This window comes from Drosophila rhopaloa, unplaced genomic scaffold, assembly GCF_018152115.1.
Source record: "Drosophila rhopaloa isolate 14029-0021.01 unplaced genomic scaffold, ASM1815211v1 contig_47, whole genome shotgun sequence".
Classification (NCBI taxonomy): Eukaryota; Metazoa; Arthropoda; class Insecta; order Diptera; family Drosophilidae; genus Drosophila; species Drosophila rhopaloa.
The window spans coordinates 3,227,108-3,242,280 of record NW_025335142.1 but is presented as its reverse complement, the minus strand read 5'-3'; the positions used below and the strand labels follow the sequence as shown (position 1 = coordinate 3,242,280).

General features: G+C 42.1%; 1 protein-coding gene across 32 annotated transcripts in view; it reads left to right on the top strand.

Annotated features, from left to right (window-relative positions):
• LOC108047040 (CUGBP Elav-like family member 4) overlaps positions 1–14,083 on the top strand; it is a 127,645-nt gene extending 113,562 nt beyond the window's left edge. For 6 of the 32 annotated variants that reach the window (XM_044461721.1, XM_044461708.1, XM_044461718.1 and 3 more), the window contains 7 exons: positions 8,836–8,979; positions 9,039–9,342; positions 10,436–10,555; positions 11,402–11,479; positions 12,886–13,062; positions 13,125–13,759; positions 14,010–14,083. In XM_044461721.1, coding sequence (XP_044317656.1) covers positions 8,836–8,979; positions 9,039–9,342; positions 10,436–10,555; positions 11,402–11,479; positions 12,886–13,062; positions 13,125–13,252 — 951 coding nt within the window. In that variant the 3' untranslated portion in view covers positions 13,253–13,759; positions 14,010–14,083. The remainder of the gene's footprint in view (positions 1–8,835; positions 8,980–9,038; positions 9,343–10,435; positions 10,556–11,401; positions 11,480–12,885; positions 13,063–13,124; positions 13,760–14,009) is intronic. The other 26 variants (XM_044461728.1, XM_044461716.1, XM_044461724.1 and 23 more) reach the window with 12 other exon arrangements.
• The last annotated feature ends 1,090 nt before the right edge of the window (positions 14,084–15,173 follow it).

Genomic DNA, 15,173 nt, shown 5'->3' with positions numbered 1-15,173 from the left:
AGTTCAGTTCGGATCAGTTTACTTGGAGGCGAAAAAGGGGCGAAGGGCGAGTGGCGACGGGCGAGCAGACTGTAGACAAATTTTTTGCATAAACACAGACGACAAAGCCAACTACTGACTGCACTTAAAACAAGAGTCAGGCGGTGGGATAAAAATGGGAGAAGGGATGGAAAAAACGAAAGGACGAAAAAAGGGGGAACGGAGCCAAATCGAAGGCGAAAGACGAAAAACGAAAGACGAAGGCCAAAAGCCATCGAAGCCAAGAGATGGCCAAGCCATGAAGAAGGAATTTCCTCAATTCCTGATGTGAGATGCGAATTTTTCAATAAGTGCAACCCAATGGCAAAGGGGCAAGGGGCATGCCACCAAGGGACAGACCGTACTATAATTTCGGACGGGCCAGGACGGGCATCGTTTAAAATATGCCTGGGCGGGGCACAGGATTCGCCTTGGACTGAGTCCCCGGACTAGGAGCAGGAAGCACATAAGTAGAAACGGCTCAAAATGCAAAGTAGACGACATCCGCTTTGAGATTGGATGACGTTCGTCCTCGCCATCGTCGTCGCCTTTCGCCTTTCGCCATCGCCGTCGTCCTCACCGTGAAGTATTAAAAGCAAATAAGTAATAAAAATAATAATGGAGCATTTTTACCATTTTTTGCCCCTGCGAAAGGGAGCAGCTCACACAAAAAAAAAAGGATAAGCATCTTAGCGCAATTTCTTGCTGCCTTCTCAATATAACAAAAGGTCCTTGCGCCCAGGCAAATGTGCCGAAAATGTTTGAGGGCGGGGCAGTAGCCCAGCTGCTGCTGGCCCTCGTCCGCCGCTCTGTTGTCCTTTATTTCCATTTTTTTGCCTTCCCGCTCATATTTCGTCCTTCGCCCCACCACATTCAGTTCCCAATAGGGACAACAACATAAATGCAGGAAATTTGAATGGACGAGCGCAGTGAATGAAATTTGCAAATATTTTTCAAAAATTGAACTTTTCTGGCAAATTTTTTCTCCAATGATGATGGCGAACAGAAGGTGGAAGGAGCTGGCAGGCAAAAAGGAAGGAGAGTATGAACCAAAAGGGACTGCGCCGGGGTTTATGAAAATAAGTGAGGAAAATTGATTTGAAGTACTTTGAAGTGCAAAAACGCGTAGCCAGAATCACTGAAGAATGCTTTGGCATATTATTTCGACTTTTTTGCGTACTCAAACTCTCTGCCAGACAACTTTTGTTGTGATAAGCAAGTCGAGCAGAAGCGGCATGTTTATATGAAAATGTATGCTAGGGGCGGTGCTGAGGAATAAATGCAACTGCATATCTGCTTATGTTTGAATAAAGTTGCGAAATGGAAAAATAACTGAGTCCCCAAACAATCTCTGCCAGCAGTCGTCTTAAAGAGGAGGTCTTTTTTTTCGCATGGCTGACAAGTTTAAAGCTCACATAAGCAGGTAAATTGCTTTCTAGGCTTAGTCACATCCCGACTCAGACAACAAAGGAGGTATAAATCGCCTAGAAAACAAGCGACTACCGACTGCCGTCTATCATTTCCTTTGGCAATTCGAGAGAGTAGCGACAAAAAACTTTACCTGCAGCAGGAAAAATTGTCAAAATATAAACCGCCGAACGGATGGATGGAAATGGGAGTTCCCTGCAGTCAGTAACCAGGACTACTCTCGTTTATCAGCCAAGGAGCAGTCTGCAATTCATTTTTTTTCTCCCTGGCAAAGTGAAACGATTCACGCCGCCAACGCCTAGAAGTGTGCTACATTTTTTTTTCGTTTCCCAGAATCCTTGGCTTGCTCCTGCCAAATATATTCATTGCAAGATTTGTTGTCTGTGGGTGGAGCAGTTTGCATATCCAGGATGTGTGTGCGTGGGAGCCGGAGAGACTTACGCTTGAATTGCAAATAGTTAGAAAAGATTTGCCATGATTTGGGGCTGCCACTCTGCCCCCGGAATGCACTGAGTTGGAGGGTCCTGGCCCAGACCGCAAGTCCTGTTCCTTCGTCCTGCCTTTCAATTGCCGGGGACTGGCAAGTGTGTGTCTGCCGAGGCATGCCAGCGATTTGTGCTTACTGCATTTGGGCGGTTCTCTGGGAGTCTGGGACTTCACTGGCAATGATTAAATCGAGGCAGCCAGACATTGATGGCTTCATTTCTGTTTAAGCGCCAACCGATGAAGCTGTTTTCAAAGGGGGGCCATTTCGGGCATTAAATAAAATGTGAAACAATCAGAAATCAACGCATAACGCAAGCAAATAAAAATATATAAAGCATTTGTGGCCAGTTGCCGTTAGCCATTTGGCCCAAACACACAGCAGTCGCATCCGCACACACACACACACTCACATACACTCACACATATTAGTGTGCAATTTGGCCAAATGTCGCCAACGTGGCAGCCTGTCCTTCGTTCGAAAAACTTTCACAATATTTCCGCAAAACAAATTGCGCGTAAAAATGGCAATGCAATTTTTGGTCGTTTGTTGCGGCGGCCGTTGGCCAACTGGACGCCACATTGCATCCACATTCACATATGTCCTGTGTGCGTGTCCTGCCGGTCCATGTTTCTGTAATGTTTGCCCAATTGAATTTAATAATATTTTCATTTGGATTTTAGTTTAGTTTTTAGTTGAGGGAAAATATTTTTCGAGCCAGCGCAGTCCTGCTCCTGACATGTCCTTTCTGAAATGCTATGTGCATTGGACAAAAATGTCCAGGGGAACAGGACTGTTTCCAAAGCTAATTGTGTTCGCGTGTTTCTGCGGTTAATTGTGATTTCGATTGGAATCGTAATGCTGATTATTATGTTTTCTCCATCATTGGTCTGGCATTTCTAGTATGAGCTCAATTTAAGTGGTTAGCTTGGGGTCTGGAATCCAGACTCCAAAAACCGTAAACAGGAAATATTTCAGTGCCGGACTTATCTTCACGGACCAACTATCGCCTCAACAGCTCGTAAAACCAAAGCAGCAAATTAAACTGCCACCGTAAAAAGGTCCACCCCCCCTCCCTTTCCCCTTTCCCCGTTGACCATTACACTCTGACCATAAATACAATATTTGATAATTTTATTAACAATTTCGACTGTAAATTGTTTACGACTCGGCAGTGGCAGTGGTCAAAGGAGGAGCGGGTGAAGAGGAAGTGCTTTTTAGGCGTCTGCCGGATTGGTGCACTTTTTGTGCTGCCACAGAGCAGATGAAATATTCATGTTCACCGACTATCTCCGTCTTATTCCCAATTCCCCAGCCCCTTGTGCCTGGACTCGTAAATTAAATTTAGCTTCTCCCCAGCATTCTGTTCAATCAAGCGCAAAAAACGCCGCAGACAGACACAGCCAAAAGGGGCGGCTGGGGTGCAAAAGGGGCGTGGCAAGTGCTGCTTTATCCTTGCGATCCCAGCAGTGGTTTAGTTTTTCAGTCTGCTCTGTGTGTGTGTGTGCTGGAGAGGACTGTGATTTTAACTGCATTAGAGGCCCAGTCCTTAGTGCTGGATTCAATTTGTTGCAATGCTATGCTAAAAAGCTGAAATCAGGCGTCCAGCTCCAAGGATCTCGGCAGCCGGAGGTCCTTTTTGTGCAGCTTTTCGCATTAAATTTATGAAATTGTGCGCTTCCTCTTTTTCGGTCATGTTCTCTCAAAACTCAATCATGCTTGCATGCAATATCCTGCCGCCTCCTTTTGGAGTCCTGTGTCCGCTGTCCTTGCTCGTTGAGCTCGGCCTTATTTGTTTGAGTAAGCCCTCCTGGGCCCTGCTCCTCCTTCGATCCTGGAGACATTTATACCCAACAATAACAACAATGTTGACACAAACACACTCAGAGGCCAGGACTCCAAGGTCCTGAGTCCTTTTGAGCTATCAAAAGTATGCAAGACAAATGCAGCCAAGCCGTGAAGCGAAAAAGGGGAAAAGGAAGAGCTGCCTTTAACTATGCTCCACCTATTCCAACTTCTTGAGGCGAAATTGCCCTTAAACTTTTCTGTCACATTCCAAGCATATCTTGGCCCAAGTTTTCCTGGGCCAATTTCCAGCCTGTTGATTGCCCATTTAGCAGGCTCTTTCTTCCCAGGATCGATACTCTTTCTTCTCGTAAACCCATTAGAGATTGCCCTTTGGTGGAAGAGTTTCTCAACCGGCGATCTACTCGCGGATTCTTTGACAAATTTCAACCCCGTTGATTGCCTTATTAGGCCCTGTAGAAAAACGGATAGCAGGACCCGCGAAAAGAACTCTCGGCGAGTAATTGAATTAAATGGCTGGCGCTGTGGCAAAAAGCAAAGTAAATTAAATAAGTTTTTCATTTTGGCCGCGGCCAAGTTGCATTGTCAACGCCGTCGTCGTCTGAGTCCTGCCGGAGTCCTGCTTTTTTGCTTGCCCGCATTTTACGCTTCGCCGGCGGCCCTTTGTCGGGTCGCCATTGGAGGGGGGTGGAGGGGAGGGCGGATCCCGGCCAGAATGCAATGAGCCAAAAGTTGTTTAATGTATGCATTGCCTTGCCCACCCAACCAGCCGTCCAGTTCAGAGTTGCGGTTAACAGCGCGTCGCAACTTTTGGGGGCCCAAAGTAACTTTTCGCATAGTACGTAAATTTCCGGATTTTTTGCCATGGCTTCCACGTTAATGCTGAGCATACTTTTAGGTAGCTTAGTGGCATTTACACTAATTTCGACTGTGACTCCTCCACGGGGCAATGGTGTGATTTATTTGCCGGAAAAGATTACTTACTCTGGGCTGTGGTTGCCCCACTCAGCTCAACTCGGCGTATTGAGGGAAAGCGTTTTGAGCCACCATTTTGACATGACTCTCTTTGCCTTAGACACTGCCGCTGACAGCGAAATGGAAAAGCTGGAAACTGAAAACGAATTTGTAATTAGTTTTACTGCCAATTTTACTCGGTTGTACTTTGTTCCATTGAGAGTTTTTCGGGTTCAGTTCAGGTTTGTCTTTTAAGTGAAAATTAATTGGAAAACTCGTTGAGAACTCGCTCATTGTGACGAGTTCTCCATGCAAATGAAGGATCTAAGACAGGCTTTTTTCGTGCTCTCTTATTGGGTTAATGTAATGCCTAGTAGAACTCGCCACGGCGGCCTTAAATTATTTCGTGAAAGCCCCTTTCTCGGGTAAGAAGAACAACAAACGTTAATTGAAGTGCACTTCCTTTTAATTTTCAGCCAACAAATTACAGCATATCAACGACATGCACGCCATAAACAAGCTGGCATCGTCCTTCTCACGTTGAGCAACCATTCCTGTTCCTGCTTAATTTCATATTTCGAAACATGACACTTTCACACTTTGGCTAATTTAAAAGCATACAAAATGGTTGGTCGCCACACGCACGAGGAGCTGGCTGCTGATGTTGCCGCTTCCTCGCTTCGTGACGAATGTGCTTTGGAGTCGATGGTGTTGCTGTTGCTGTTGCCGTTGCATGTGGCACACACAAAAGGCTGACAGGGATTCCTTTTCGCGGATACGTGTGTGCAACGATGTCGCTCGTTAAATTGTCGCCTGACACCTCTCGCTAATGTCATCATCATTGTGCCCTTCAACCACTGCCAACTCGGGAGTCTCAGCCACATTATTACTGTAATTATGTTGGCCGTGTAAACGTCATTAGGCGTTTTAGCGGTGGCCAGCGGAACGTGCCCCATTCAGAGTGTTGTTAAATCTCTCTCGACCCAAAATTACAGTGGACAAATTACGGGAACTATTGCATTCAGTCTATTGAATGCTCTACCCCACTCACTGAATCAATTTCACACAATCAAATGGCTTAAATCCATTTTCTCTGGGCATGGTCAAAAAATACGGCCCACCATCAACAGATGGCACTGTGAAAAAGAGAAGAAATGTCCATTACCATTAGGCTGGAATTTATGTGCTAGCATTTTGAATACATTTCGCTGTCGCTGCTTTAATTGATAGATAAAAATTGCTCACCATTAAACAAATGCTGGCCAGGCCAGTCCTGGCCAATTCATTTAGCAATTAAAACAAGCTGCGGCCAAAACGAGCATCGAAAGAAATGTAAGGACCCTACTGAAAAGCAAACTATAAAATGCAAATCAGTTGCATATAAAAATATATATAATTCATTTGTTAAAACCATTTGCCGGCCATTTGCTGGCACAGCGTTTTTTATACGCTGGTGGGACAAGAAATATGTTGTCCTTTTAGGCGTTGACAAATCGGCGCTCACACTCGCGCCTAAAAGTATGCAACAAGCAAAAAGCAGGACGAACGGCAGTAGCAGCAGCACAGATGCAAAGCCAGGAGCCAAAGGCATTGCCGCAGTGAACGTGGCGAGGCGGGAATAATAATTTTTGGCACGACTGCCATGTTAACATGTCCCCAGACACGTACTACCAGCCCCCCTTTCCACCCCTCCCACTTCGCTCCCCTCCACCCATTGAATTCGGTAAACGTTGCATACTTCCCGGCGCGAGTTTATTATGTAAGGGGTTGGGGTTTGGGTGGCATGTATGTCCTGGCTGCATTTCATCGCCCCTGTCCGTGGTCCCCGGGCTTACCGGCTGCCCCTGTGGCTTGTAGAACCATTAGTGAACACGGGTTACTGTGATTACCCCAGGCCCAGTATCCCCACCCCCTCCCCCCTGAAAACCCCCAAAAACCGACAGGTTCACCCTGGGATAGAGTCTTGGCGCAATTTCCATTCGCATTTGCATTCGCATTGAAATATATAAATACGTGCGCGGCTTTTGGGGCGGCAGACAAATTACTTTTTAAATGCACTGTAAGCCCTTCAATTGTAATTGGCCACCGTGCGGTCTGAAACTTTGCCAAAAAAAAAGGGGAAAAAAACCATCCTAGAACCCTAGAAATCGAAGAGAGGCGAAAAACTTTGAGTGAGCCGCATTAAAAAACAATAAAAAATATTTGGGCCGAGGAAAGGCTAAGGACTGTGGGCCCGTCGTCTAATGGCGTCACGTTTGTGCCGCCCCGAAAAGTGGCATGCAACATGCGATTGCTGCCAAAAGTGCCGCCTGGCACGAGTCCAGGAGCCCCAGGACCAAGGACCAAGGACCTCCTCTGGTTAGTTGGCTTGTTAGTTGGCAGCCAGCCTGCTGCCTGTTGCACTTCGCCACTGAGGCACGACTGCGATTCGTTTTGGTTCTGGTTAGGCGTGCTGCCAACTACTCTCGAGTCGGAGTCGGAGTCAGAATCAGAGAGTCCTTTCAAGGATGTGTCTGTGTGCCGTGTTGAATTTTTCATTTCATTTGGCGGCAGCAATTCACTTGAATGGGAATTTCGTGTCGTCGTCCCAGTCTCAGACATTGTCGTCTTCGTCAAGCGGAAACGGAAGTGAACAGGCCAAACAACTGCACATATAGAGCACATAATAAACGTTCAAATTGACTGAATGTCTGCCCCAATCTGAGAGCTCTCAGCGTAATAATTCCCCCAGTGAGCCACACAAATTTTGTATTACTTTTTTTTCTTCAACCCAAGCTTTTTTTGGCCATCAGCCATCAGGCGGCTGACATGAGCCGGGGATTATTAGACAATTAAATTGACGTTAATGAATTAATTTATGAGCTTTTGCGGTGGGGGCCCTGTTGCATAGTTATCCAAGGCCAGAGACAATTAGGGCCACAGATTAGCTTCCCTTAATGGAGGTTTATCGCCTTCGATGGCAGGCAATTGAGGTTGAAATACGTATCACCTACATTTTGATGGACTATTTTGGTGTTTAATCTGCCTTAAGCTTCGGCTACAAATAGCTTGTATGTCAGAGATTGAAATTAATTTTCTTGTGATATGAGAAGCGCTGGCCATGCCGGGTGCTATGTTCAAGGTAGCTCATTAAAACTCATTACACGATATACGCAGCATCTTCAAGCCATGCCAGAGCAAACAGGAATAGTTTCTCCTTGCCAAGGACTTCCCGAACTCCTCGTTGCTTATGGCCTTTTGCATAATCTCAAGTTTCATATTTCATTAATTAAAATTATGTTCAAGGCAGGCCAAATAGCCGTTATACTTGAAGCACCTGTTCGTTCCGTTGTAGTCTCATTAACAGCCCTTCCACACACACACACACACACACACACAGGCAGGGGAGGTGAATTGTGCAACACAATATCATTGTTACTTTGATTAATGATTTGCAAAATCATAAAAGCTTTTCTGCTTCCCTAACACTACCCCCTACCCAACCCCCACCCACTCCATCCATCATCATCAACGGGAAAAAGGTTTCGCATTACAAAAACAGTCCTAATTAATACGAAGCAGAATGTTACCGAATATTGGAAATGCCTATTCAATTCAAGTTGTCATACGTAAGTCGACGCATTTTGTAGCAGAGGAGAAGTGGGGGGGAAACGAAATGTGAAGCCTGCCATTATTATGCTAATTAATTGACATCAAAAGCAAAGAAAATGGAGGAGCCCTGGCCTAGGCCTTTGTTAAACGTATTTATATCAAAATCATTGACAGACGACAATAGAAGGCGACAGTTGCAATAGACGAGCGGAAGGTAGAAGGAGAGCCCATAAGCCGCTTTGAATAGAAATGCAAATTGAAGTGCGCGTATGCCAATTATTTTGATATATATTTTTTGTATATAATTATAATAAGATAATAATGAACAGTCGAACAAAGGAAGCAGGTGCTCCTTTCCACCCCCTCCCCCCCCGTGTTGACAGGTACACAGCTCTGTCATCACAAAATAATGGCCTGTAATAGGATTTCCTGTTCCCCAGAGAAATGGTGAAAGGAAAGCGGAAAAGCCGCCTATAAATATGCAATGCCAGGGCACTCGAACCCACTCCCGACTTCACTTGACTTGACTTGACTCCACTCCACTTATTTTTCAGGGTGCATCCTCCAGCCTGGTCGTTAAATACGCCGACACGGAGAAGGAGCGACAAATACGGCGCATGCAGCAAATGGCCGGTCACATGAACCTGCTGAATCCGTTCGTCTTTAATCAGTTCAGTCCGTATGGCGCCTACGCTCAGGTGAGTCCACCCCCCCTCCCCTCGCCCCTCTTTTGTTGTTACCCGGCCTATATAATCAGCAGCTTCCCTCTCCCCCGGAACTGCAGCAGCAGCAACAGGCCGCCCTGATGGCCGCCGCCGCCACGGCACCGGGCTCCGCCGCCGCCTACATGAACCCCATGGCGGCGCTGGCAACGCAGATACCTCACGGCCTCAACGGCACCGGCCAGCCGCCGTCGCTGCCCTCGCCGACCATGCCCAACTTCAACATGGGCGCCAACACGCCCAACGGACAGCCCGGCGGAGCGGCCGCCGCTGCCGCTGCGGCGGCTGCCGCGGACGGCGTCTTCACGAACGGCATTCCACAAACGGCATTCCCAGGACGTGAGTATTTCTAATTAAACATTAAGCATAAAGCATAAATAGAACATAAATGAAATATTAATATACCATTTTCTTTTGCATTTTTTAAACTTTTAAATTTTGTCATCAAACATTTATCTTTTCATGATTTGTTAGCTAAATATTTTAATTGTCTGTGAAATTACCCTTAAAGTACAATGTTACAAGATTAATGATGGATTCGCAGATTTTTCATATTTTCAAAACGAATGGCAGCTCTGAAACAGTTGGGAGCTTAAAATGTTTATAATTTACAACTTTAAATAGAAGACTGTAATGAAAACAAGAGAGAACGCTATAGTCGAGTGCCTAGACTATTAGATACCCGTTACTCAGCTAAACTACTTAATATAAATATGCCTTCTTGTATGTTTTGCGCCGCTCGAATTAGCACCTTGGCCAGCTGTTCCAAAGTCATCCGTTAGATGGCGCTATTGTACCACGGGCCATGAAAGGCGGAAATGTAGGCGCTAGCCAGCCTTAAGCGTTTAATGGGTTTTTGGGCTTTGGAGTGGGCGTGGCAAACTTTTATTAGGCCAATCGATAGGTATTGACGAAACAAATACATATCAATTAAAATTTTCATAATAGCATCAAAATTGTGGCCACAGCTTGTGGCTTGTGGGCGTCAGAGGGGCGTGGCAGGTAGGAACTCCTAAAATCAACATGCAAAATGCCAATCTTCTAGCTTTTATAGTTTCCGAGATCTCAGCGTTCATACGGACGGACCAACAGACGGACATGGCTAGATCGACTCGGCTAGTGATCCTGAACAAGAATATATATACTTTATAGGGTCGGAAACGCTTCCTTCTACCTGTTACATACTTTTGCATGAATACAATATACCCTTTTACTCTACGAGTAACGGGTATAATTAGAATGATCACTAGGAATCGAGTTCAACAAATAATTCTTTTCAATTTACTTAAAAATAATATTTCTATTGCCATTTGATTTTATTTTATATCATATGTTTTAAGAAACTATAAGTTTTATGTCATGCAAACTACATTTTTTTAATGTTATTTATACCAATCATGTAACTCATGGGGTTTCTAAATATTTTCTATAGCCACTGAACTATTTATTGCAGATCCGCTGCACTTGACTATACCGCCACAAGGTTTGCCAAACGGCGATGCTGCTACCCTGCAACATGCCTTCCCTGGTCTGCCACCGTTTTCAGGAGTTGGTAAGTATTGGCTAGCCAGATTAGAATAAGTTTTACTTCTAAGTATAAGTTCCAAGACACTCTTGGCGGAAAAGGTGCCAATGCACGACAGAATCACCAAATTGCCATTTGCTTTATTTTCAAATATCATTGAGTCCCCACTCGACCAAAAGATTATCATTTCATTTCAATCGCGTTCAGTTTGCCCATGATTTGCATCATTCTTGGCATTGTGTACCATTGTCATCACAATCATTTTCATTGATAGCATCGGATTATGTTCCAATGAACCCAACTACAACAAAAAAACAGCCCGTTCATTCATAACTGTTTTTATCGATTAATTAATAATTGTTGTGTCATGCCATAAATATTTATTGTTAGTAACGTGTTACATAACTCTAACTTAAAAATAATAAACTTCTTATTATTTGTTTTTTGTGCAACGGAAGCTATGTATATATTGTAAATGTTTTTCGACGATCCTCACTTTACAATATATGCTGGCTTGCATTCTTTTGCTTTTATTTTATTCAATTTATTTTTCTATGATTTTGTCAATTTAAATATTTTTAGATATATTTATTACTCAGTGCGCTGATATGAAAACAACGATTCAGTAATCAGCGTAGTGTTCTAACCCTTTTCTGAAATCCGGTCGATCTACTATGGCTGGTTAACGACATTTAGTTTGGTTCTTTAGAAATTTGTTTCATTGTCTGTTGATTACTAAAATATAAGAACTATTTAAAATATTTTAAACATATATATATATATTTATACGTATTCTTAATTGTTGTGTTGTCTTTATAAATGTTTCGGAATTTGTGTAAAAACCAAAAACAAAATTATTTATATATAATGCAGCCTTTCCCACCGTCTATGGACAGTTTCCACAAGCTTTACCACCTCCCCTAGCGGCGGTTGCACCCACTCAGCGTGAAGGTAAGCTTTTCATTATAATTTTGTTAATCACCCCCTATATATCCCCGATATCCCCCCATACACGTTCGTACGTTTGTTTCAGTTCTTGTTAAGCAATATTGCATTTGACCTTATACCAATTTCGAATGATTTCGGGCAAATGCAAATACTTATCTGTTAACATTGTACATGTTTCTCCTGATTCTGGATTTTGTTTCGATTCTTTGTCATCGTAAACATGATATACACATACCCACACACACACTAACACACAAACGGTGAACACTGAGAGAAAAAAAGAGATATCGCCTTCGATCTGGCTGATGATGAGCTGTAATTAATTTTATTTGTTGTGCGGAAGGAAATAAAATTTTAAACAAAAGCCCATAAAAATTAATTACTTTGCATACTGTGTTTCTTGGTCCTTATTTTATTTGCCACCACCCACTGCCAAAAAGTAGAAAGGATGGTTTTAATGGGATGGAATGGGCTCTTTCAACCCTTTTTGTATGGGGTTGGCAAGCAAGGCGTAAATCGTTTTTAATGGCTGCATTCAACGGCATTTTATGCGATCGTAAAAATTACATATAAACTGCTTAAAATCATATAAAGACCGTCGGCGTATTTCGAAGACATTTGCTCATAAAATTTTATGTTTCTCTTTCGGTTCGTTTTGCTCATCTTTTTGCCTTTCGTCAGGGACAGAGATACAAGTAATCCATTGTTTCCCCGTAAAACAAAGTGTGTGGGTGTGGTTGTATCTCTGTGTGTACGTGTGTGTGTGTATGTATGTGTGTGTGGCATATTCATCTGTGTGTGTATACTACCTATATGCTAACTATTAACCTAACTTGAGTGTAAAGTTCGTTTGGTTCCATTTCGATATCTGTGCGCCGTAGTCTGTTGTTTCTCTGTGTATCCTCTAGACCTTACCTGCATGACTTTACACCCAGTCGAACACCCATCTTATTGTGGAGTCCACAATATATCCCTACACATACACATATAATCATACAGAAATTGGGGATAAAGCTAAGCTAAAGACTTAAGTATCCATTAGGCATCTCTAAAGTACATATATGCAAACCCTTTAAGAAGTATGTCATTTAGACTGTTCGTTTGCTCATGGTTTTGATTTTGGTTTCCTATTTTTCGCAGACTTATATTGCGCCTTAGTTTTAGTTAATTCGTTCAGAAACAAGATCAGCCACAGAACACAGACCACAAAATAAGAAATTGATCAGACCAAGACCACAAAATAAGAAATCGATCAGACCAAGTCAAAACTAAATCGAAATCAATGCAAACAATAAAACAAGAACAAGCAAGCAGACAAAACTCATAAATTATATATTATGATTTTCCTCATTATTAAATTTAATTTGTTCTCTACTTTGTTTCTTCTCTTTAAAATGTCTTCCTTTAAGATTTTCTGATGTTCCCAGGATGTTCGATATCCGGACCCGAGGGCTGCAATCTCTTCATCTACCATTTGCCCCAAGAGTTTGGCGATGCCGAGTTAATGCAAATGTTCCTGCCCTTTGGCAATGTGATCAGCTCCAAGGTCTTCATTGATCGTGCTACAAACCAGAGCAAATGTTTCGGTAGTGTGATATTACATAAGGCAGCGAACCCGTATATTCTAACTTACCAACTTTCTTAACAGGTTTTGTTTCATTCGATAATCCCGCCAGCGCTCAAGCGGCCATTCAGGCCATGAATGGCTTCCAGATTGGCATGAAAAGACTGAAAGTTCAATTGAAGCGGCCAAAGGATGCCAGTCGACCCTATTAACAATCGGAGTTCCTTAAACGCAATTCACAACAACAACAACAACAACAAACTGGAGCAACAACATCAGCAACAGCAGCTTTGCCAACAACTAACGCATTTTCCACACCGGCAGCAACTTCCGCATCAACGACAGCGACAACAACAGCAGTCCACTATAATAACCACCTTGGCAGCAGCTTTAGGCCAACTTTAACCAATGGAAACTCCAACCACAATGCCCACATGCCCTACACATTTGCCAGCTGGCGCAGTGGTACCTATTGTTATCACAACCACAACAACAACAACAACAATAATAACGACAACTGCAGCGACAACAACAACAATAGAAACGATCCCGATTCTCAATCCAAAGATCCACCCAATACCAATTGCTCCAAAGTGGAACTAGTCGAGAAACTATTCATGTGGCAACAGCAGAAGCGAAAGGCCTAAGTGCAACACCAACGTCAACCACAACAGCAACCATAACAACTGCAGCTACAATAAGGAGCAACTATTGATGGGGTAAGCAGAAGTCTAGAACCAGCAAGGATCGCAAGGATTAATAAATTTATTGATATCGATCGTAGAAAAGTTGGATTTTAATATTGATACATTACATAAATATTTATAAATGTACTTTGAAATTAAAATTTTACAAAATGTCCGATATTAACAACAATTTGAAATGTTAAAGAGTAATAGGCTTTTCTTTTCGATATACATCCGCCGTTAAAACCCACTTACTCATCATATTGCTTTCCTCTTATTTCAGATGGTCGTCAGCCATGCTATGTGAAAACGATTATATAAATTAAACACATGCAAAGCGTATGTAAAAAAAAAAAATAAAAAATAGTAAACAAGAAAAATGTAAATTAAAAAAAGAAAACACCTTAGAGCTGAAAATTGAATAGATTTATATATATAATATATTTATATATATTTATCCGATTATACATTCAACTGAATGCAGTACACCAGTACATACAAAATAATAAGAGAAAACCAACAAAAAACAAAAAACCACAAACAAAATTATAAAATTGAGAAAAACAGAAAGAATGACAGAATTTTTGCCAAAATATCGATTTAATAAAAGTATATATTTATAGAAGCAAGGAACAAACATTGATATTGATAGTTTTGTTAACAACTAAAGAACAAGAACATTGCACACCAGTACACTCCCACACAGAACACAAAACTTGAGACAAAAACTGACTGGCAAGAGACCAAAATTATCTGGGTTTTCAAAAAAAAAAACAAAAAAACAAAACAATTAAGGACGATAAGAGCAGCAACCATTTTATATGAGTAATTGGTGATGGGAATTTATAAAAATTAACAAATCTGCGCAAGGAAAAAATTAGTTGAAAAACAAAGCAAACACAAAAGAACAACTATTAAAACTGAATTTGTTAATCTAATGATGAACTCGATCGGAGTTTACAGTTAATCGAGTAATTAGAAGGCAGCAGTTAAAGAAAGGGTTAAAATATAGAAGGGACATAGAGGAAGTTAGGTGAGAAAGAAGACAAAGTAGGTCTGCAACTTTTTAGCATTTAGTGGTAAGCAAAATGGCAAAGATTCAACAGATGCATAAACAGATTATATGTACACATGAAAAATTAACACAAAAATTCGAATTTAATTAATTTTAAGTAAAACAAAACGGATATAGGAAGTTAGAACTAGACGGGACAGAGCAAGCCACTTAATATGCGAAATGCTTTGATGGCTATGTCAAACCCAAAAAGGGTTTGATCAGCCTGACCACAAGCAAAAATATCATTTTTTATAATATATAAATGAGTACTAATTTTAGAAATATTATAATATGGATTTGTTAGAACTATTGAAGAGAATCAAAGTGAAGAAAGCTTAAACAAAAATCATTGAAAAGATTTATTAAATACAATATCTACAGCGATCATTT